Genomic DNA, 23847 nt, shown 5'->3' on the forward strand with positions numbered 1-23847 from the left:
CCGCGGAATGATCAATGGTGTTAGAAGGGGTGGTTTGAGTATCTCAGAAATTGATGCTGTCCTGGGATTTTCACACACACTAGTCTAGTGTTTACAGAGCATGGTGCAATATCAAAAAACATCCAGTGAATCACAGTTCTGAGGGTTAAAATGCCTTGTTAATGAGAGGCCAGAGGAGCAGCACACACAAAATGCCAGAGGAACTCAGCAGGCCAGGCAGTATCTATGGAAAAGAGTAAACAGTTGACGTTTCAGGCCAATCGAGGGCTAGAGAAAAAGATAAGAAGTCAGAATAAGGTGATGGGGGGAGGGGAGGAAGAAATACAAGATAGTAGGGTGATAGGTGAAACCAAGAGTCAGGGAGAGGTGAAGTGAAGAGCTGGGAAGTCGACAGATGAAATAGATGAAGGCCTGGAGAACGGGGAATCTGATAGGAAAGGACAGAAGGCCATGGAAGAAAGGGAAGGAGGAGGAGCAGCAGAGGGAGGTGATGGGCAGGTAAGGAGATAAGGTGAGAGAGGGAAATGGGAATCGGGAATGGTGAGGCGGGGTGAGGGTGTGGGGGGCAGTACCAGAAGTTCACCTGCAAGTATCGATGTTCATGCCATCAGGTTGGAGGCTACCCATACAGAATATAAGCCTGTCTCTAGCCTGAGTAGACAGTAGAGGAAACCATGGACTGACATGTCAGAGTGGGAATGGGAAGTGGAATTAAAATGGGTGGCCACTGGAAGATCCCGCTTTTTCTGGCAGACTGGTAGGTGCCTGGCGAAGTGGTCTCTCAATCTATGTCGGTTCTCACCGATATACAGGAAGCCACAGGGAGCACCGGATACAACAAATGACCCCAACAGATTCACAGGTAAAGTGTTGCCTCTCCTGAAGAACTGTTTGGGGCCCTGAATGGTAGTGAGGGAGGAGGTGTAGCTCTTGTTCTGCTTGCAAGGATAAGTGTCAGGAGGGAGATCAGTGGGGAGGGGTGAATGAATGAGAGAGCAATCCCTGCGAAAGCAGGAAGTGGTGGGAGGGGGAGGGTAAAATGAGCTTAATGGTGGGATCCCATTGAAGATGGTGGAAGTTACAGAGAATTATGTGCTGGATATAGAGGCTAATGTGATGGTAGGTGAGGACAAGAGGAAGCAGGAGGATGGGGTCAAGGCAATTGTGCACAAAATGGAAGAGTTGTTCGTGAGGGCAGCGTTAATGGCGGAAGAGAAGCCTCTTTCTTTGAAGGAGGAGGACATCTCCTTAGTCCTGGACTAAGTTATGGTCAGAGGAGAATGGTTATATTGGTTCAAGCTGATAGGAAGGCCATGGTAACTTAAATCACCACAAATTACAACAGTGCTGTGCAGAAGTGCATCTCTGTACACACAACACGTCAGACCTTGTATTGGATGGGAAAAAACCCACAAATGTACACTCAGTGTCCACTTTATTGGGTACAAGGGGTACCTAATAAAATGGCCACTGAGTGCCTGGTCATAATTAATAAATACTTCTCTAAACACTGTCAATGTATTTATTTATATCAGCCACAGGTTAGTTTGTGACATTTTTGCCTTTGAATTAGAAAACTGTGGATTGAAGCTCTATTCCAGAAAAATGTTCACAAAAAACCTAGACTGACATATGAAGGTGAAGGCCCATAAGCTCTTTCAGGAGAAGAGCAGACAGGTAAATTAATCTCTGTCTTATGATCAATATTTATCCCTATGTCAAATTATTTGCTCCTTAAAACATTGATCACCATGAACATCCTTGCTCACAAATTGGTGAATATTTCCTATATTGCCAAATTAATTATACTTTAATAATGCTTTATTGACCAAGTTGTCAAAGTTGGATAAGATTGTACGATGCGATACTACCTACGAAGAAAGAAAACAGTTGGTCTGAAATTAACAATTTATTAATAAATCTGGTCACCTTTTTTCTGAAATAGGTAGATTATACCAAAATGGCATTTGTAAAAGAGATCAAAAGGAAATAGGCAAAGCCTAACTTTTTCACATCCTTTAATTTCTAGAATCACACTTAACTGGACTACTACAAATAATGGAGCCATTACACCCCATGAGGAAACATTCCGCAACAGCTGGGACATAGAGGACCCTGCAGCCACAAGCGACTTATTATCTGTGGCCTGAGAACCTCACAGCCACTTTCCCTATTTTGTGCTTCCAGATGACAGGAACATGATAAACAGCCAAGACATAGAAACATCAATGAGCTTCCTTGACAAAGAGGCTTTGAGATTGACAGAAGGAGCTCCTGGGAGGGTCTCCCTCTTTCCTTCCTCAAGGGATGACTCTATACAGAGATGTCTGAAATTTTAGACATTAAAAGCCTCTCCTATTACCTTCCATTCACCTAGCTGGGAAACACGTTCCTGATTCACTATACTACCATCACAGTCCTGAAACTAAACACCAAAGGAAAACAGATAATGGCAATCATAAACATTCAAGTCTGTTGTGCAGCTGTAATTTATGCAGTACTTGTCCAAGGGCTAAGTATTTTTCTCTCAAATGTCTCAACAATCACCTCTTAATGCATGAAAAGTGATCATCATTTAGGCAATAGGCATGTATCACTGCAGTAAGTAGAGGGCACCTTTATATTACTTCACAATAATGTGAAACAATTGTATGTCTGTATCATTCTGTGTACTCTTACTGGTTGCACGTTGGTGACAGTCATAAAGTGAAGGGATGAATTAAATTGTATTCTGTGAATTTTATACAAGTGAACAGGGATCTTTTATGATTTTGTTACAGTGAAAAAGACTCCAAGCCTACCGATGTTTAATGCAAAGTTATTACTTACAAAAAAGCTTTTAAAATATTCTTCATATTTCAATGTAAAATTGATTTATATCATTGTGGTTAAAACAAACAAACATGCTCATTTAATTTTAAATATTCAAGTCAAAATAAAATGTCTTATAAAAGTATGTATATGTTACCGTACATCATCTTGAGATTCATTTTCTTATATAGGCATTTACAGAAAAATAAAGAAATACAACAGAATTTACAAAAAAAACTATACATAAATGACAAGTAGTCAATGTACAAAAGAAGACAAATTATACAAATAAAAAAACTGAGAACATTTGCTGTAAAGAAATATTTCATAAAATATTAGGAATAATAAATTGAGCAGAAAGTTTAGTGGCAGATGTAATTGAATCTAGCCAAGTGTGAGGTACTCCAAGACATAAAGTAAATGGCAAAACAAGCATTGATGTACAAAGACACCTGAAGTACAGGTGTAAATGGATAAACCCCTGAATGTGACGACAATATAGTGAAAAAGGGCATTTGGTATGCTTGATTTTATAGGATAAAGCATTAAGAATAAGATTTGGAATGTTGTATTGCAGTTATACAAAACACTGATTCCACCCTGCTGGGATATCATTCCGGTCACCATTCTACAGAAAGGATGTGGTAGTAACATAGAAGAGATTCACCAAGATGTAGCCTGGAATGGAGGACTTCAGTTATAAAGAAAGACTGGATAGGTTGGGTTTATACTCATTGGAAAGTAGGATATTGGGGGGTGACCTTGTAGAAATTTGCAAAATTTATAAGGGGAATTGGAATTGATTTATTATTCTCATTTGTACCGAGGTACACTGAGAAGCTTAACTTGCATACTGTTCATACAGATCAAATCATTACAGTACATCGTTTATTAAGGTTGTACAAGGTAAAACAATAACAGATGCAGAAGTGCAAAAGCTACACAGAAAGTGCAGTGCAGGTAGACAACAAGGTGTAAGACCATTAAAAGGTAGATGGTGAGGTCAAGAATCTATCTTAGGAAACCATTTAAAAGTCTTATAACAGTGGGTATAACCTGCACTACATATGAGATATGGATAGGATTGGTAATCAGAACTTTCCTCCCAGGATGGGAGTATCCAGAACTACAGAGCTCAGGATTAAGGTGAGAGAGCAGAATTTTATGGGAGATCTGAGGAGTTGGTTTTTCACTGAGTATTTGGAGTGAGACAACAGTGGATGTAGTGGAGCAGATACAATTACAACATTTAAGAGGGAGTTGGACAAATACTTGGGTAAGAAAGGAGAAGAGGGATACTGGCCTAATGCAGGCAAATGGCAGTTTACAGAAGCCAATTAACTTAACAACCTACAAGCCCTTGAGGTTTGGGAGGAAAATACATGTTCACAGGAAGAACGTGTAAACTCTACACACATACTACTCTCAAGCTAATGACCAAATACAGGTCGGGGCCCTGTGAGACAGTAGATTCTCACTCCATCTCTGTGCCAACAATATAAAAAAAGAATCCTGAGCTTTCTTTCCCAGAAGGCTGGCCTTCTGAAGCTCCTTTATTCCCAGTGGTTAGCCTGATTGGGTAGGACTTGTTGGCAATATCTGCTCCAACTACAAGCATGAAAAGTGAAAATGAGAAAGGGGTTAATAGTACATGCTAATTTGAACACTATACACCATTCAGAAAGGGAAAAGGTAATACCCAGAGCAATGTGGAACTGCCTCGAGGAATCCTCGGCTGTGCGCTCTTTCCTTGCAGTATGGCTTCAACCCACAACTTCCACCTCAAAATATTGATACTACTGAAAATGGTCATTGATTCAGTGAGTCTGATGAAGGGTAAGACCTCAGAAACCCTGAGACAGAATGTCAAGAAGGGAGGGAGAGGGTTGATATTTCATGAGATCTAGAAGTCCATTCACCAGGTAGTCCAAATATCATGAGTCATCAGATATCAGCTGTTAAGTGGATCCAATATTATGCAAGGCACCAAAGACAATCCGCAACGTTTGCCTGATAATGATGAGGTCGCAAGTCAATTGCCAGGCAGATCTGATGTCATGAGATTTCATGCTGCCAGCAAGCCTAACTACACAGCAGGCTGACAATAGCTGTGGACCCGAATGGAATCGAAACCAAGGCAGGGATATTTGGGGTGATTATATCTGGTAAAGATATAATTAAGAGTCCCAAGTCCCCTTAACTCTAATCTGAAGCCACAACAATGTTCAACAAAAGTAATCATGATCATCAAATGGTATTGGGCTTATAAAGCACAATATGCATGTTACCCTGCACATTTTAAGGAGTTCAGGCTGGTCTAAGGATTTCCACCCCAAGTCCCCAGTCATCCTGTTGACTGTACAAGAACACAAATGTCTTCTTTCAAAATTGTACAGTGTCGCCAATTTTCCATCTAGATGCAGGGAACTCATACATCACCAAAATTCAAATAAAATTCAATCACATTTACATATTTTTTGAAAAGTGAAGCTTTTATTTTTCATTAGCGGTCTCAATGTGTTTCCAACAATGTCAGCATCTACTGACCATCCTTAAATGCCCTTGAGATAGTGGATAATAAGTCACTTTTTAGAAAAGATACAACCATTGCCTTTTTGGATACGGACCTCTACAACCATTGACTATGAACTATTTGCAATATATTCTAAAAAGAAGATGCTGTGAGACTGGAAATGATGCTGTTCTCATGCAACTAATCCTTAGCGTTCTCAATAGTAATAAAATGAAGGTAAGAAACTATCAGTATCTTGAACTTGCAAATTTAAACAACAAGAATTACAGCCATAAAATAATACACGTTATTCTTATACACAGGTACTCATTAACTTTGCTCCCTGAAAGCATTTCTTGAAAGTCAGCAATAATGTTATATTTATGAATGCTAGATTGGGTCTGTGAGAGTTTAGGAGCAATCCAAAGAGACAAGGTAGAATGAAATAGAGAGCAGATCTGAAAATTATCATTAAAATACATAATAGAAACAAGGAAAGGTCCTAAGACCCACTCAGGCTTGCTTCACTATTTAATAAATCAAGACTGCTCTTTGTTGCAGAACCTTCCTGCCACATCCACATATCATCTAACAGGAGGTTAAATTGTATATTCTCTGCACAAAAGGCACAATCAATTATTATTCAAAGTTTAATTTAAAACTTCAAAAATGACAATTGTTCTTCTTCTTAAGCATTGCCTGTATTATAGGATTATTGTCCTTGCCAACAAATTGGGAGAAAGATTTGCAGTCGCAATACTTGTAAAAATAAGTTACTATACTCATTTGTACCACTGTGTGGTGTGCCAAGATGAGACATTAAAAAGTCAGACTAGGAGTAACCTCAACACTCTCTTACTTGGTTCTTAGCATTTAACTGAAAAACAACTTTGCAGTAAGTCTGGAACCACTGCATGCAACAATAAGACTGACCCAAGGATTGTGGTTCACAATGAGGATACTGGAAAAATAAAAATTCTATGGAGGCCACAGGGTTTTAAAGACAAAGGGTTTTATGTTTAATCTGATGTAATATTTCCTATAGGTATTGAAAAATGGGACATTAAAGGTAATCCTTGCCATAACTATCAGAAATACTTTCATTACACATCTTAAATACATGTTCTTAGAAATTTGTTTTTCGTCGTAACACTCAACGTGCTATAGAGTAAACTTAAACTCTGCCTCCGAGCCTCAATCCATTCACATTAATTGGGTGAATTTTGGTGACTGAGCACAACACACTGGCCCTACTGTGAAGTGTGTTTACTATTTACCAGGGAAGAATTTCTAGAGAATATGCTTAAAACTATACTTTTTTTCAGCATGTCTGTCTGGATTTAAAAGCAGTCTAAAGATGACAGTGAAACATGAGAAGAAACTGGAAAACGAAGTGTTTAAATATATATATTTTTGTGTTGCCTAATGCACTATAGGTAAAATACAAAATGCAGAAAATGATGCATGAATTTTTGGACACAATGTGATAAGTTGTTCCAGAAAAAGCAATGGTAAAATTGCAGGCTTATGGTATAAAAAATGTACTAGTAGATACATAAAAAAGTACGCAGATTAATCATAATTAATTGTTGTGATAAAAAAGATCAAAGAAACATTAGATTTACACAAAGCATCAGTACTACAGCTACTTTTGTTCAAACAAAGAACAGTACAGCAGAGGAACAGGCACTTCAGCCCTTGTGCTGAATTAATTAACTAGTATTTAAATACGTAACTAAACTAATCCTTCTGCCCATACAATCAGAATATCACTCCATTCTTTTAAATTCCATATGCCTGTCCAAGAATACTGGGTATTTATAGATTAGTTGCATACTTTGATCAGTTACTCTTGCACGGATTACATAATAGATCAATCTAAAAACAAACAAACAAGAATAATGCTGATACTGCTGATGCTATTATGAAAAGCTCTGTATACCAATAAACATATATGCTTACCACTTAGGGACAAAAGTTATCAGCCAAGGGTGGAGTGGAAAAGGTGTAGTTTATACAGTAGGGAAGGGTGGGGGAGTTCAATCAGATCCCAAAAAGTAACTGAACAAAAAAGGAATCATTCCAAGTTCAGTTCAACGATCAATCTGTATAGACCTGGCCGAATCAGAGAGACAGAACAAGAGGTGGCAGCACGGAAGGAACAGATTGCTGGAAGTTGAAGCGCAGAGAATTAGGGAGCAAGATCCCTAATTAGGGAGGAAGTGGTAAATGTTAGAGTGCAGAGTTCCTAAAGGAAGCAGCCGTAGAGCAACTGAGCTTCTGCAGGAGGTAGGACAGGATGGAGACAGCTACAATGAGGTAGGAATGAGGTGCAGGAAGGCAATTGGGCTCCTGGAGGCTGGCAGTGAGGAAGATGAATTCCTGGCAGTGGGACTGGGTCAGAAGGATGACTTCCAAAAGTTTGGGATTAGATCAGTGGGATACTAAGGAATAATGGTGAGTGGGATTAGTCTGGAAAGAATGCAATTAAACTGAGAAAACATCTTTTAATAGAAATGTGGAAACCTCACAATATGCAGAAATACCTTAGACCATGCCTTCATAATTTGTTATGAAACCCTTTTAATTTGAGGCACTGACAAAGGGGAGAATAAGAATTGCCCATATTGATTCAGAAATGCATGAGCATCAAGGTAGTTTTATGCTGATTGACCATGGGTCAATCATAAAAAGTGAATGATGGTGAGTAGGTGGCCGTAGGGGACAGATGAAGCAAATCGAACAGATGAGGTGGTGTGGTAGTGTCTGCAACTATCAAGCAATCAGGCTATGTTCAAAGGAACAGCAATGGAACAGGAGCAAGGACCAGAAATTACAGACAGTTGATCATAGGTTGTAACTTCATTGGGGTTGGGGAGCACATACCGCAGTACTCGGTTTAGGGGGCTGGAATAACAGAACTGTTACATGTCTGCAGGCTGCAGGATCTATTATCCAACCTACCCAGCTCTACAGTCTTTACGTTCTGCAGTACCAGTTCTGTCACTTGATATGAAAATGTTAGTGGAAATGGAGTTTGTTAATAGAGACATCACCTAGGTAGCCCAACTGCACCTATAACGGTAGGGAGATTCTGATTACATTTTTAGGGTGAACATCAGTGCATTAAAGTTATAAATAAAGTAGTGGTGTTTTATACATAAAACTGCAAGTTAATGCAGTACAACATACCATGAAACAGCAAGTTGTCTAAAAGGAAAAGATAGCTGTTGTTTTTAACTACAAATTTCAAATGTGTTACTATTAGTTATTGGTGCTTACTAAACCCTGCAAGATCCAGGTTAACATGGATTCAGGTAGTTCAGGAGAAAAAGGTAACAATTTCTTTTAATAATTTCAGGCTGGAATCACATTTTTCAGTTTTGATTTATTTGTTTTTGAGCTGTCATTTTAAGTTTTAACCAAAATCAGAACAAAAGGTCTGTCATGATTTCATTTAATAGGTGAAAAAATTGCATCCATTCAAAGTAAAAGGGAAAGAAAAGGAAACTGTACTTTGATCTTTTGAGAAAGGTGAGAAGCATGGAGTATGAAAATCAAGCAGTCTCAATTCTTTAGTCTCCATTCACTCATACGTTTGTGAAAGGGAATGCAATTAAAAGAAATCAAATATCACTATACAAGCTACTGAATTACAAATAACAGGTTCTATTGAACTGCTAGCACCTGCAAATTTATGAAATAAAGGTTTTAGCTTTCAAATATACAGTGTATGAATGACATTAATAGGAATCTATGCAAGGAAAATGAAAAGGCTGGTCCAAAAGAATAAGATTCTTAGTTTTGGTGAACAGAAAAGAAATGGTTTAAATCCCATATTATATTCAAACAAAATGAAATGGTAAAGCTTGAACAGTGGTTCATTTGCCCTCCAAGACATATCCTGTCAAATCTAGATTACTTTTATTGGAACATTTTTTTAAGTTAAACCCTGTTTACAGTCAAAAGTTGGAACCAAATTAATCTACTATCCAAATAAGCACCTGTATGTGGTATAATCCTCACAAGTTAATATTTATCAACTCAGCATTAATCAGCAGGCACCTGCTCCATCAGGGAACTGCTTGTGTGATCAAACTAAACCATTCAAATTGAATATTAATGGTCACACATGCACTGGTTCCAGAAATGATACATTTATGCTGTAAGCCAGTATCTGAATTTTTTTTTTAAAACTTCAGTTACCTTGGGCTAAGGAAAGGGAAGGTGAGTGGTGAAAACAAACTAAAATAACTTCACTATCTGCTCCGTTAACTTCCTGTGCACATTATCCAGGAGTGGGCACACAATGAAAACATAATTAGTTTGCCACAGACATACATCCTATCAATAGACTCTAACTGTAAACGTGCAGTACTGTCTTTTGAAAAGTTAAGAGAAAAATACAGGATTTGTGGACATGAATCAATGTGGGAGGCAGGGCTTTTGATAGGGTAAGCAAAGTGAAAACAAGCAGCAATGCAGTCCAAATTAAACACCAGATTGTTTTCAAAGAAATGTCTACATTTTATAATCTAAGCAGAAACAAGGATTTTTGAGTGCAATGGGACCAAAACTACTGACAATGTCACTCTTGTTCTTTCTAAACCCCAAAAGATATTAGAACCTGATAGCATACTGTTACTGTATGTGAAGATGCTCCTAAAAATAGCTCTGAAGAAAGATTTGACTTTACAGATGCTGTCATGAAAATTTCTGACATTTGTCATTTTTGTTTGATTTTTAACATTTGCACATTATGCTTACTCTTCTCAAAATTTCTTAAACTTTATTCGTCAAAAGGATGACACTTCTGCTGAAGTATCAGATGCAAAATCTAAAATTTCCATTTCTTTTCTTTTCACTTGTGTCCTATGATGAGTTTTGTTAAACCTCAATTGATTCTCAATTTCCAATTTTTCCCTAACTCCTTCAGTCTGCAGAAGCTCAGAAAACCAGCAAGTGTTGCACTGACTGATCTTAAATAACACTTAATGAGAACTTAATGGTACTTAATAAGAAGTTAGTCATGGAAAATTCAACATAAAAAGGAGAGTGCTTCCATTCGTTGTGGTTTGTGTAGATTAAGCAGCATTTTAAACCATTTTATACAGTATTTTAGTGCTTGACTGTGTTTAGATAAAAAGCTAAATGTAAAAACTAAAATACAAATCAAATAGACAGAATTATTATAGAACAACATAACAGTTCCAAACAAATGTTTCTCCCATTAATCAAGAGATCTTAAATATTTCTAAAGTAGAATCATTAGAGTTGCTTCAAAACAAAGGAGGATACGTGGGAGGCTCCTCTAGACCTTAGGCGCACTTCAAAGAACAAAGCAGGGTCAGAATAGGGTTAGTTTAATCAATGGAGTTCATCAGGTCTATCTAAGATAGGGAAGATCCTAATCAATATGCAAGAATAAAAAACTGTCATATTGACACCCAGAATGCCAGCCAGATAGAAGATAAGGGGCCACTTTGGAGGGTTCCATAATCAGGTCAACAAACAGCATTATTTTGTAAGTAGGATCAAGAGTCCCAAATGGTATAATGTATATCAGATGCAAAAGAGAGGTTCTTGGTATAATGTATACCAGGTGCAAGAGAGAACCATCTCGAGGAAATTTCAGGTAGAAAGATGAAAGATCTATTTTGAGATCAGCAACAAATTGCCCTGCTTGTAGCCTACCAGAATTTCAAGGATTATGATGCAGATGATGGACAATATCTTCTTACACTAAAATTGATGCATAGATAAGGAGGTGAATGCATTACTCCAGGAGTGAAACAAGAATGAACAACTCTGTTTCAAGGGAATTCAGAACAGGAAACAATCTGGATTATAGAACTAAGATCCACCTGAGCCACACAAATTGATAACCACACTACAGATATTGGCATCTGGAGCAGCAAACAATCTGCTAGAAAAACTCAGCAGAAAAGAAAATGTTGATGTTTTAGGTTGAAATCCTGGATGAGGGCACATAAACTTACAGAAACAGTGATCTATTAGGCACTTCAGGTAAACTAGAATATAATAAAGCTAAGAGTGAGAAATCAAAAATATTTGGGTAAAATATTGAAACAGAAGGTATATTAACTGTGTGACTCAATTAAACCGTACTTATAGAAATAAAGAACAACATTTTGAATGATATTTAAGCTCATGAAATTGAAGCTTGTACAAGCTCCAAGAGTCCTCAACATACAATAGCTGGTCTGATTAGATTACTTACTATCCGATTTCCAAAAACACCAATTCCCTTAAAGTTCAAAAGATTCCTTCACAGTCTAACGTACTTCATTCAGCATCCACGTCTCTAGAACAATTAAGATTCATAACCCTCTATAGAAAGAAAATCCTCATCATCTGAGTCATAGATAGATGTCCCTTTATGTTTAGACGATGATTCCCATACCTGGAAAAAAATCTTCACAGCTTCCATCTTGACAACCCCCCCAATATCTAATATTTTCACCCTTCTTAACATTTCTTAACATCAGGGAGCATAAGAGAAACCTAAAGGATCCTCCTCATTAGTTTACCCCTACATCTCAGAAATTAATCGTTATTCTTCCGTGCACAGTGTTCAAGCCAAGTACATCCTTCTTGAATTTTAAGCAACCACATGCAATCTCACCAAAGACCTCCACAGTCATAGCAGCGTTTTACTGCTCCTGTACTGCATCCTTCTTCTAGAAAGTTTACATTCCATCTATCTTCCTAGCTACTTGCAACCAGCTTGTTACCCTAGTATTGTCTGCATGAGGATCTCTGAACACCAGCATTCTCAGTGGATTCAAACAATTTTCTAATTTGCCATTTCCCTTCCTGCTCCATTTTCTATTTATACTAACTGTCTACAATCTTTTGCTGAATTTTTTTGTATCACCCACTCTCACCTATTTTTACACCTTCAGAAACTTAGCTTATTGACCCCTGTTGCATACTACTTGTTACAGTGCGCCAACTTGAAAATTACTTGTTTCCCTGCTTTCTATTATCTGTCAGTTAACCAAGTCTCTGTCCATGCTAATACCCTGTCATCAAAACCATGAATATTGACCACATAGAATAAGCTTTTATGTAGATCTTATCAAAAGTTTTTTTGTAACTCAGCTGTCCTACATTCTGCTTTATATATCCTGCTTGCTACATTGTTAAAGAACACAATAAATTTTCTGCCCTTAAACAATATTGAATTTGCCTAAATCACATGATCTTCTAAAGAACTCTGTCAACACTTGAGAACAGACTCCAACAATAACCAGGTGACAGAAGGTAAGCTAACTGTGTAACTCCTTCTCCTTAAAGAACATTGTAACATCTACCAGCTTCCAATCTACTGGGACATTTCCAGAATTTAATGAATTTTAAAAGCTCACAATCAATTCTTTCAGCAGCCACTTCTTTTAGAAACTAGGGATGCCGTCCATGACTAGAGAGAATTATTAATCCTCTTTTATTGGCTAAGTTCCACTATCTAGTAATGAAGGAGCAGAATGCATTAAGTTAGTAAGCATGAAGCAAGGATATAGTCTCGCAACATTACCACTTTAGCTAGGAAGGGAAACATACTAAGTGGCTCAGTAAGTGCAGTCTCTGGCACTATTTTGCCCTTTATTTCTCCTCCCAGAGATTAACTTACACAACTAAAATCAGGTAGGTGCTGGATGACAAAAGTGGGAATTTCTATCATGTCTACAACATAGCATTTTAGAGCAGTCTGTGGTTGAACCCACTAGGGGATAGGCAATTCTGGATTGGGTGTTGTGTAATGAACAGATATGATTAGGGAGCTTAAGGTAAAGGAACCCTGAGGAGTCAATGATCATAATATGATAGAATTTACTGTAGACTGAGAGGGAGAAGATAAAGTCAGAAGTATTAGTAATACAGTAAAGGGAATTACAGAGGTATGACAGAGCAACTGGCCAAAGTTGATTAGAATAAGATACTAGCAGGGATGATGGCAGAACAGCAATGGTTAATATTTCTAGGGGCAACTCAGGAGACAGACAATAGATATATCACTAAGATGATGAAGCTTCCTAAAGGGAGGTTAAGACAACTGCGGCTGACCAGAGAAATCAAAGACAGCATAAAAGGAAAAGAGAAGGCATATAATATTTTTTTAAATAGTGGTTATTTACAGGGTTGGGAAGCTTTTGAAAACCAACAAAATGCAACTAAAAAAGCTGTAATGAGAGAAAAGATGAAATATGGAGTTAAGCTACCCAAAAATCTAAAAGAGGATACCAAAAGTTTTTTTTTCAGATATATAAAGAGTAAAAGAAAGGCAAGAGTGGATATCAGACCACTGGAAAAAAGACGCTGGAGAAGTCGTAATGGGACTAAAGAAATGGCAGATGAACTTAATGAATATTTTCCATCAGTCTTCGCTGTGGAAAACACTAGCAGTATGGCAGAAATTCAAGACTCTTGGGGGCAGAAGTGAGTATAGTTGCTATTACTAAAGAGCAGGTGATTGGGATTTGAAAGGTCTGAATTTACGTGGACCATATGGTCTACATCCCAGGATTCTGAAAGAGGTAGCTGAAGAGATTGTGGAGACATTAGTAATAATCTTTTATTAGATTCTGCAATGGTTTTGGAGGATTGGAAATTTCCTAATGTCACTCCACTCTTGAGGCATAAGAAAGCAAATTATAGGCCATTATCCTGACTTCGGTGGTTGGGAAGATGTTGGAGTCCTTTATTAAGGAAGAGGTTTCAAGGTACTTGAGGTACATGATAAAATAAATCAGCATGGTTTCTTTACAGGGAAATCTTGCCTGACAAATCTGTTGGAATTCTTAGAGGAAATAACAGGCAGGATAGACAAAGGAGAGTCAGTGGATGTTGTTTACTTGGATTTTCACAAACCCTTGACAAGGTGCTACACATAAGGTTGCTTAACAAAATAAGAGCCCATAGTATTACAGGAAAGACACTAGCATGGATAGAAGATCGGCTGATTGGCAAGAGGCAAAGAATAGAAGTAAAGGGGGCCTTTGCTGGTTGGCTACTGGTGACTGGTGATGTTCCATCCAGGTCAGTGTTGAGACTGCTGCTTTTCGTGTTATATGTCAATGATTTGGATAAAGGAATTGATGGCATTGTGGCCAAGATTGCAGACAATACAAAGGCAGATGGATGGGCAGGTAGTGTTGCGGAAGCAAAGAGGCTGCAGAAGGATCAGGACAGATTAGAAGAATGGGGAAAGAAGTGACAGATGGAATATAGTGTAGGGAAGTGTATGGTCACGCACTTTGGTATAGAGAATAAAGGAGTAGGCTATTTTCTAAACAGGGAGAAAATTCAAAAATCTGCGGTGTAGAGAGACTTGTGAATGTATGTGTAAGATTCCTAAAAGTTAACTTGGTTGAGTAAGGAAGGTAAATGCAATGTTAGCATTCTTTTCAAGAGGACTAGAATGAGAGCAAAGATGTGATGCTGGGGCTTTATAAAGCACTGGTCAGACCGCCCTTGGAGTATTGTGAGCAGTTTTGGGAACCTTATCTAAGAAAAACTATGTTGGCATTGGAGAGGCACCAGAGGAGGCTCACAAGAATGATTCCAGGAATGTATTCCAGGAAGGGTTAACATTTCAGGAAAGTTTGATGTACCTGGGCCTGTATTTGCTGTAGTTTCGAAGAACTGGGAGGTGGGGGGGGGATCTCATTGAAAGACCTAGACAGAATGGATGTGGAGAGAACATTTGCAATAGTGACTGGATCGATGACCACAGAGGGCACAGCATCAGAATAGGCATGTCCATAGGGCACAGCGTCAGAATAGAACAGAGATTTAGAACATTTAGAACAGAGTTGAGGAGGAATTTCTTTAGCCAGAGGGTAGTGATTCTGTGGAACTCATAGCCACAGAGAGCTCTGGATGCCAAGTCACTGAGTTTATTTAAGGATGAGTTTGATAGGTTCTTGAATAGACAGGGCATCAATGATTACGGGGAGAAGGTGGGAGAATGGGGTTGAGTGGGATAATAATTTAACCATTGTGAAATGATTGAACAGACTTGATGTGCCAAATGGCCTAATTCTGCTCTTAGTAGGAACTCACTCTACCTCAAATTAGCCAACTGACCATTTAAAGCTGCACAAACACTTGGACCCAGCTAACTTTCCGTATTTGCCACCTATGTATACATGTACACACACAGCTATGGTCACTTGATGAATAGGAGTGTGTACCATTGTTATTACAATAAATACTGAGGTGCTAGTTCAAGTTCAAGGTTAACTGTCATTCAACCATACACATGAATGCAGACAAAAGAAACATCGTTCCTCCAGGGCCAAGGTGTAAAGCACAGTACCAACAATCATACATTGTGGATAGCAGTTATAGGTATGATAGCAGAAAAACATACAGTTACAAAAAAGTATTGCAATAAATAATAATACAGCCCAAGTCCCTGGGTGTCTTGGCCTGTAGTTTGATGTTCCCTGCATTTTGCCCTGGAACCACATTCCTGCAAGAACAAGCCTCCAGCAGTTCATCTTGCGCAAATGCAGCCAGAGAAGAATGCAATTTAGCTTGTCTTCCACCAAGCAAAGCCTGAAGGGCAGTACTGATGGAAGGGGTCAGCCCCAAACCAGCACGGATTCCAGCTGCACACAGCCAGCTCCAGCGGCTCTTTCTCTGGCAACTGCATCAGGCAACCCTGGGACATGAGGGCCTTGTCCGCGCAACAACCGAGGCCACGCAGTTCCCCCACTGTCATTCTCGCCAATGAACCAATAAGTCAGACTCATTTTGTTAGCTTTAACAAACCTGATAATTCCTTTGTCCATTTGTCCCTCCTCATTAATCTACCTCCTGGTACACTTGTAAACGACAAAAACACTACAATTGTCCATTCTCCTCCTCCCTTATCTTCATTCTGGGCCCCAAGCTGTCCTTCCAGGTGAGGCAACACTTCACCTGCAAATCTACTGGGCTGTTTATTTATCGGACCCAGTATTCCTGATGCGACCTCTTCTAATTGGTGAGACCTGGCTTAAACTGAGGGACTGCTTTGTTGAGCACCTCCACGCCATCAGCCAAAAGCAGAATTTCCCAGTGACCCACTTTAATTCCTGTCCCCATTCCCATTCCAATATGGTAGTCATCTTTTGCCATAATGAGGCCACCCTCAGGGTGGAGAAGTAACACCTCATACTCTGTCTGGGTAGCCTCCAACCTGATGGCAAGAACATCGACTTCTCCTTCCAGTAATTTTTCTCCTCCACCTTCCTTCTTCTATTCCCCACTCTGGCCTCTTACCTCTTTTCTGCACCTGCGTATCACCTCCCTTTGGTGTCCCTCCTTTCCCTTTCTCCCATCGCCTCTCCTGTCAGATTCCTTCTTCTCCAGCCCTTTACCTTTACCACCCGCTGGGCTTTACCTATCAGTTTCTAGATAATCTTCCTTCTTCTCTTCCCATCTTTTTATTCTGCCATCTTCTCCCTTCCTTTCCAGTCCTGAAGAAGGTGTTTTTAAACTAGAGTAGACCTGTACGTGTAAAAGGCAGGGGACCAAATCTAGTGTTTAGATGTCAAGTAGATTGGGAGAAAACTTGGCCCACTTCCTCATGATGAGATTTCCTCTCCTTCCATTTATCTGCCAGATGTTTTCCCCAGCTTTTTCCTGAAGCTATTAATCCCTTACAACAATATAGTTCAATACCAGATTTATTTTGCCTTTTCTCTAAATGAATCTGCCAGTGAATGAGCATATACGCAGAACAGAGATGGGAGAGTGAAAATGGATAATGAGCTGTGGTGATTGGGAGGTAGGGGAGGAGAGACAGTGTTACGTTACAACAGAGAACCTCATTGTGTTTGAATTCTGGTCAGTTTTCTACTTCCTTACATGGCATTAGGGTGCTGGAAACAGAATCAATGTCAATTAGTGTCTTCTAAAGCAAATAGCACAAACTCTGTAAGAAAATAATTTGAATAAATAGCTCCAGGGAAGTGGGTAATGGGACTGATGAGATTTATCTTCTAGGTACATAAACAGAGTTATAGAATCACAGAGTAATACAGCATGGATACAGGCCCTTTGGCCCAACTTGTCCATGCTGAACATGGTACTCAGCAAGTTAGTCCCATTTGACCACAAGTGACCTGTAACCCTCTCAGCCCCTCCTATCCATGTACTTATCCAAATGTCTTTTGCCACTAACTGCTCTTTAACCCTAACCCTACAGTTGGAGAACATAACTGTAAAAAATTGAAATACTTCATGATTGGTCCTCCCAAAGTCTTGTGTAACTGCATCATAATGTGAAGGGATGTGAAGGAGTGCTTACATGACTACTTTGAATCAGTGGACTAGAGCATCTTCAGGGATTCATCTTCTGATCTGAGTGATAATGCCACAGACATCATCGACTTCATTAAGACCTATGTGGATGAGTGTGAACCTTTGAGAACACATCAAACATGCACAAACTAGAATTCCTACATGAAGCAGGTGGTTCCTAGTCTGCTGAGGGCTAGATCTGTGAATTTCAAGACTGGCAATCCAAAGCTCTACAAGAGATCCAGTACAACCTACGGAAAGCCATTATGACAGTAAAAAGGCAATTTGTACATCGGATGCAGAACAGCTGTGGCAGGGTTTGCATGTCATTACTTTCTGACATGGAGGTTCCAATGCACAGGATCGTATGAGGCTGCAGGGAGCTGTAGACTCAGCCAGCTCCATCATTGCACAAACTCCCATAGTTAAGGATACCTTGAAATTGCGATGCCACAAGAACACAACATTCATCATTAAGGACGCTCAGCATCTGATACATGCCCTCTCCCATTACTACCATCAGGGAGGAGGAACAGAACCCTGAAGACACACACTCAATCTTTTAGTAACAGCCTCTTCTCCTCTGCCATTAGATTTCTGAACAATCCATGAGCCTCGCTATTCCTTTTTTTACACTATTTATTGTAACTTATAGTAATTTTTATCTTTTGCTCTGTACTGCTACCACAAAACAACACATTTCACAACATATGTCAATCACATATTGTCATAAAATTGATTCTGATTCTGACAACCACTATTTGTATCATCCTCAAACCTACTAAGTATGCTTTGTACAATGACATCCAAATGGTTTATATAAATAATGAAGAACAAAGGTATCAGCAACCACGTGTGACACCCCACCAATCATGGGCTCTAGTCCAGGAAACAACCTTCAACTATCACTCTCTCTTTCTCTGTCAAGCTAATTATGAATCTAATTAGCTACCTCTCCGTGGGCCCCGTGTAATCTAACTTTCCAGACTAGCCTGCCATGCAGGACCTTGTCAAGGGCCTTGCTGAAGTCTATACAGACAACATCCACTGCCCTGCTCTTAACTATCCTCTTGACTTCCCTTGCACAAAGCTTTGATGACTATCCCTAATTAGACCTTGCCAATCCATGTCAACAGATCCTATCCCTCAAAATCCCATTCAATAATTTAACTACCACTAAAATTAGATTCATTGGCTTGTCTTTGCTGCCCTTCTTAAATAACGGTACAAGTTATCCATCAGAAGTCTGGAATGATTCATCATACTGACATTCTGCACAATCTGTAGATCAGTCTTTAAGATCAAAATTAAAAGATGTTGCTTTACAAAGGGTACTACCAGCATTTTGCTGGGTTATTCAAGACAACTGCACTGCAGCTGCTGTAGTAATTCACCAGCTATAACAAAGAAACAGCTTTTCTGTTTCTACTGCATTGCATTGTATGTCCTATGGCAAGGAAAACAACTTGTTCCTGCTTTGCCAAATAATATGAAGGTGGGGAAAAAAATCAAGCCAGGGTGGAAAATACTTGGAATACTTCCAGCTTCTCTTCACACAGTGCTATGGGATCTTTCAGATGGACAGAAAGGACCTCAATTTATCATTATTATAAATCCTTGTTATTTCATTTTAAACAATATATCCATGTCTACAACACTAATTTAAAACTACAGCTATAACTACATTACATTTCATAACTTTTGGAGGGATGAAGTAGTAAAATACTGAATTATTTAATTTGCAAGATTTGAAATTGTTTATTTTCATTCTTTAGTACACATGCATGATGGAGAATGAAATGATTGTTACTCTGGATCCATTGCAGAATAAAATTAACACAATAAATATAAAAGCAATCCTATAAAACACAATACACAAGTGTAGCCATATATTTATTGGTGAAGATAGCAGTGTGAAATACTGTCCCTTTTAAAGTACCAAATAAAAGAAGAAACACCCACACACAAAATGCTGGAGAATCTCCAGCCTGCTTCAATCCTGATGAAGGGTCTCAGCCCAAAATGTTAACTAATTATTCACTTCCATAGATGCTGCCTGACCTGCTGAGATCCACCAACATTTGTGTGTGTTGCTCTGGATTTCCAGAATCTGCAGAATCTCTTTTGTAAATGAAATAAGAATGCCAGTTAGTGAAAATTTGCTATGTTTTATTTCAAATTATGAATCTAGTAACTGATGAAGGATCACAGCACAAAAAGTTCCTCCAACATTTGGTATTTGAAAGTAAATACCACTTTAACAATTCTCTGGAACAAAATAATTTCCAGCTTGCTTGCCAAATTAAGGCAGTTTGTCCTATAAGAAATTACTTTCTTCGAGGATCAAGACAATAGCCACAAAAAATGTTCAATTTATTTTGAGCATGAGTAAATGTGATTTTCATTCTAGATCGAGAAAAATCAAATTTTACATATGCTTTAAGGAATTATATAGTTCAAAGATTAGATCAATTCATCTTCCAAAAGATTCAATGGAATTGTTTGAGTAGCACAAAGAACCACCAAGCTTGTCAGCAGACCACAATTTATTAACTTGCATTTGAATTGCTGGTACTTGAGGACTGAATATTTAGATCAGATGAATTGCAACACAACTTCTTTTGGCAACCTGAACTCTGCTTTATGATCACAAAATTTTCAAACAATTCACCAAATCAATCTCAGGAAAACTAAACACCTTCTTTTATCTACGTTTTAACAAGGAAGACTTCAGTAACTATTTAAATGGTCTCTGAAACACTGAATTTCTTCTTGTAGACATTTTTTGCAATCTTAGAGTATCATTAAGCTGCATAAAAAGTATATAAATAAAATTAATTCCACTAAGATTCTTCACTTCTATCAAAGAATGACTGTACAAAAGTGATGAATAATCGTCGGAGACAGTCAGTGCTATATCTTTCTGTTTGAGCATTATCCTGTCAGCATTCTTTGTGGTTTACTATTGAACCGTGACTTGTGATTCTCTGTGTCATGTCTTGTACACCCAGCAGACTACTCCAAATAGTTTTGTTCTGAAGTAAAATGGGATGACCTATGGTGACATTCTATCTGGTTGGCTCAGCCCAAGTCTTTTGCAAACGCATTCAAACACACTAGTCTGACCTAAGGGGCTTAAAGAAGTGACAAGGCTTCAAAGCTTTGTCTGCACTTTTTGTGGACTCCAATAAAACTTCAGCAAATCTCTAAGTATGTGGCAAGCCTTTGCCACATACTTAGAGATTTGCTGAAGTTCAACCAGCCATAAGGCTACAGAGGGCAGCAAAGATAGTAATTAAAGAGAGCTGAGAAGTAGGAAGTCCATACACTTACCTAAAGAAGAACATGTACAGGGCAGCAGTGAAGCAAAACAGCAGGACCTGTATGGACAGATACAAAGAAAGTTATTTTGAAACCATAGGTAATTCAGTCTTTCTTAATCTTCCTCTGAAAGAATGATGCACATTTCTACACTGAATGTCTGAAATGTTGTTTTAATCAAATTGTATTTCAAATAAACAGAAGATATACTTCTAAATTCCAGCCCTTTATATAAAAAAATATATTTTTCAGATATTCAACTGACTGTTATAAATTGACTAAAACTCAAACATGTTGCAATATTTTATTTTAAAACCTTACCATACATCTGTTCCTAGGATGCGGTTTTCCTTTGCAGGACATCAGAGATGTCCTCCTTCTTGAAAGAACTGGGATTTCCTTCCTCCACTATTGATAGTGCCCTCACCCACGTCTCCTCCATTTCCAGAACATCCGTGCTCACCCCATCTGCTCACCACCTTTATAATGATAGAGTTCCTCTTGTCCTTACCTACCACCTCATGTGCCTTCCCATCTAACACAACGTCCTCCACAACTTCCGCCATCTCCAAAGGGATCCTACCACTAAACATACCTTTACCTCCTCCCTCCCTCCACTTTCCACAGTAATCGCTCCTTCTGCAATTGCTTTGGTCATCTGTCCCTCCCCACTAATCTCCCTCCTGGCACTTATTCTTGCAAGCAGCCAATGTGCTACACCTGCCCATTCACCACCTCTTTCATCTGCATTCTGGGCCCCAAACAATCCTTCCAGGTGAGGCAACACTTCACCTGCAAAACTGTTGGGATCATCTACTGTGTCAAGTGCTCCCAATGCAGCCTCCTCTATACTGGTGAGACCTGTTGTAAATTGGGGGACCACTTCATCAAGTTTGTCCGCTCCATCCACCAAAAGTTAAATGTCCCAGTGGTCAAATATTTTAATTCTGATTTCCATTCCCATTCCAACATGTCATCCATAGCCTCCTCTTGTGCCAAGATGACACCACCCTCAGAGTGGAGGCACAACACCTTATATTCTGTCTGGGTAGCCTCCAACCTGATGGCATGAATATCGATTTCTCCTTCTGGCAAAAAAAATCCCTCCCCTCCCCTCCCCCTCTTTTACTATTCCGCAGTCTTGTCTCTCACCTCTTTTCACCTGCCAATCAACTCCCCTGCGTCCCTTCCTCCTTCGCTTTCTCCTATGGTCCACTCTCCTCTACTTTCAGATTCCTTCTTCTTCTGCTGTTTGTCTTTCCAACATAGCTGACTTCACCTATCACCTTCTAGCTAACCTCCATCCACCTTTTTATTCTGGCATCTTGCCCCTTCTTTTTCAGGCCTGAAGAATGGCCCAGCTCAAAACATTGAATACACATTCATATCCATGGATGCTGCCCGACATGCTGAGTTCCTCCAGCATTTTGTATGGGTTGCTTACCATACTTATTTCACATAAACAAAAGCAGCAATTCTGCTAATCCACTTTTGAAAATCAATATATCTAATGACGCTATATCCCATATGACCATACGTGCCTCCCACAGATAATACAGGATTCAAACAATGAACAAAATTAAAGTATTTTAGAATAACTTAATTAGGAATACATTCATAAATAGGCTTTTCTACACATTCTAATGACTGAGGTGAATAATAGCCAAGTGCTCCACTGGACAATTCACACCAGGATGAACTCAATTTGAGGTTTTAACTTTTTTTTCCTAAAAAGGACTCCACTTTGGGTGTTATAAATTAATAGAGATCTCTACTCAGTGATGACAAGATGCCCAATTAATACAAAACATGTTAAAAATTTATTCTACTATCAAAACTGGAAGTATGGACAGTCTGAGGTCAAAATGGCCAAAAGCAACCAGACAAAATCTGATAATTTTCGCGCATGAGGTTACTTTGATAAGAACACCTTTCCTGACAGTGCAATGGAAGCAGACTCAATTGCATTTTTTTTCTTTTAAGGGAATTGGAAACTGTAAAAACAGGAGTTGTGTGGAGATACGAGGATTCTGTATTCAGTTAAACAAATCGATGAATAAAACACTCTTTGTCTCTTCCCAAAGTTGTTGCTTCTTCTGCCGAGCGCTTCCAGCATATTTCTTACTCTTGTTTTTTTTTAAAGATTTTCAGCATCTACAGTTATCTTACTCTAGTTATTACTTATATGCCTGGTCTGGTTGAATTACTGGTCAGTCATGGAACAATGGAGGCAAATATTTTACATTTGGCTGTTTGCATTTATTTATATATTTATAATATCAAAGTTTAACAACTGAAAACCTTTACCGTTAAGTAATTTGTTGATTGGTCACAATGCAGAAATTCACTCTTTTTAACTACAAATTCTACAAGCTCAGCACTAATTTATTCTGATAAAATTCAAGACATGGTTATTTTTTGAAAGACTATAATGATGATTAATGTGTTGGGGAAACTATGAGTCAAATTATATTAGGTAAGGGTCAGCAAACCAGGACTGTTGTCATCAGCTGGTTAAAGACCCACACCTTTACAAACTTTAAGACACAGGTATGTCAAATAGTTGAAATGCTTCACAGAGTAAGCATGCATGCCTTGTACATTTTAATCAATAAAATTTAATTGGCTTAACTGCCTGTAGTGATCATAGTGGTGGCATGACAGAGGCTCTGAATACTTAAATGAGTGAATATTCTTCAAGTGGGAATATTGAGCCTGACAATCCAAATCAACTACATAAAATATCAAACTAGTATAACAAGTATAACAGAGAGAGCTTAATGCTTATTTAAGGGACAGAACTGAAATTTGAACTATGTAAGTATGTTTAACTTTCTGTTAAAAATCCAGCTGTAAAAAGGATGTAATTTTTTGTACAAATAAAGAAA

The 23847-nt window shown here is 38.6% G+C and overlaps 1 protein-coding gene across 4 annotated transcripts in view; it reads right to left on the reverse strand.

Annotated features, from left to right (window-relative positions):
* The window catches only part of tmem135 (transmembrane protein 135), a 414067-nt gene that overhangs the window by 121065 nt on the left and 269155 nt on the right, over positions 1-23847 (reverse strand). For all 4 annotated transcript variants that reach the window (XM_073043372.1, XM_073043371.1, XM_073043370.1 and 1 more), the window contains one exon: positions 20972-21018. In XM_073043372.1, the coding sequence (XP_072899473.1) occupies positions 20972-21018 (47 nt within the window). The remainder of the gene's footprint in view (positions 1-20971; positions 21019-23847) is intronic.

Source organism: Hemitrygon akajei, chromosome 4 (assembly GCF_048418815.1).
Source record: "Hemitrygon akajei chromosome 4, sHemAka1.3, whole genome shotgun sequence".
Classification (NCBI taxonomy): domain Eukaryota; kingdom Metazoa; phylum Chordata; class Chondrichthyes; order Myliobatiformes; family Dasyatidae; genus Hemitrygon; species Hemitrygon akajei.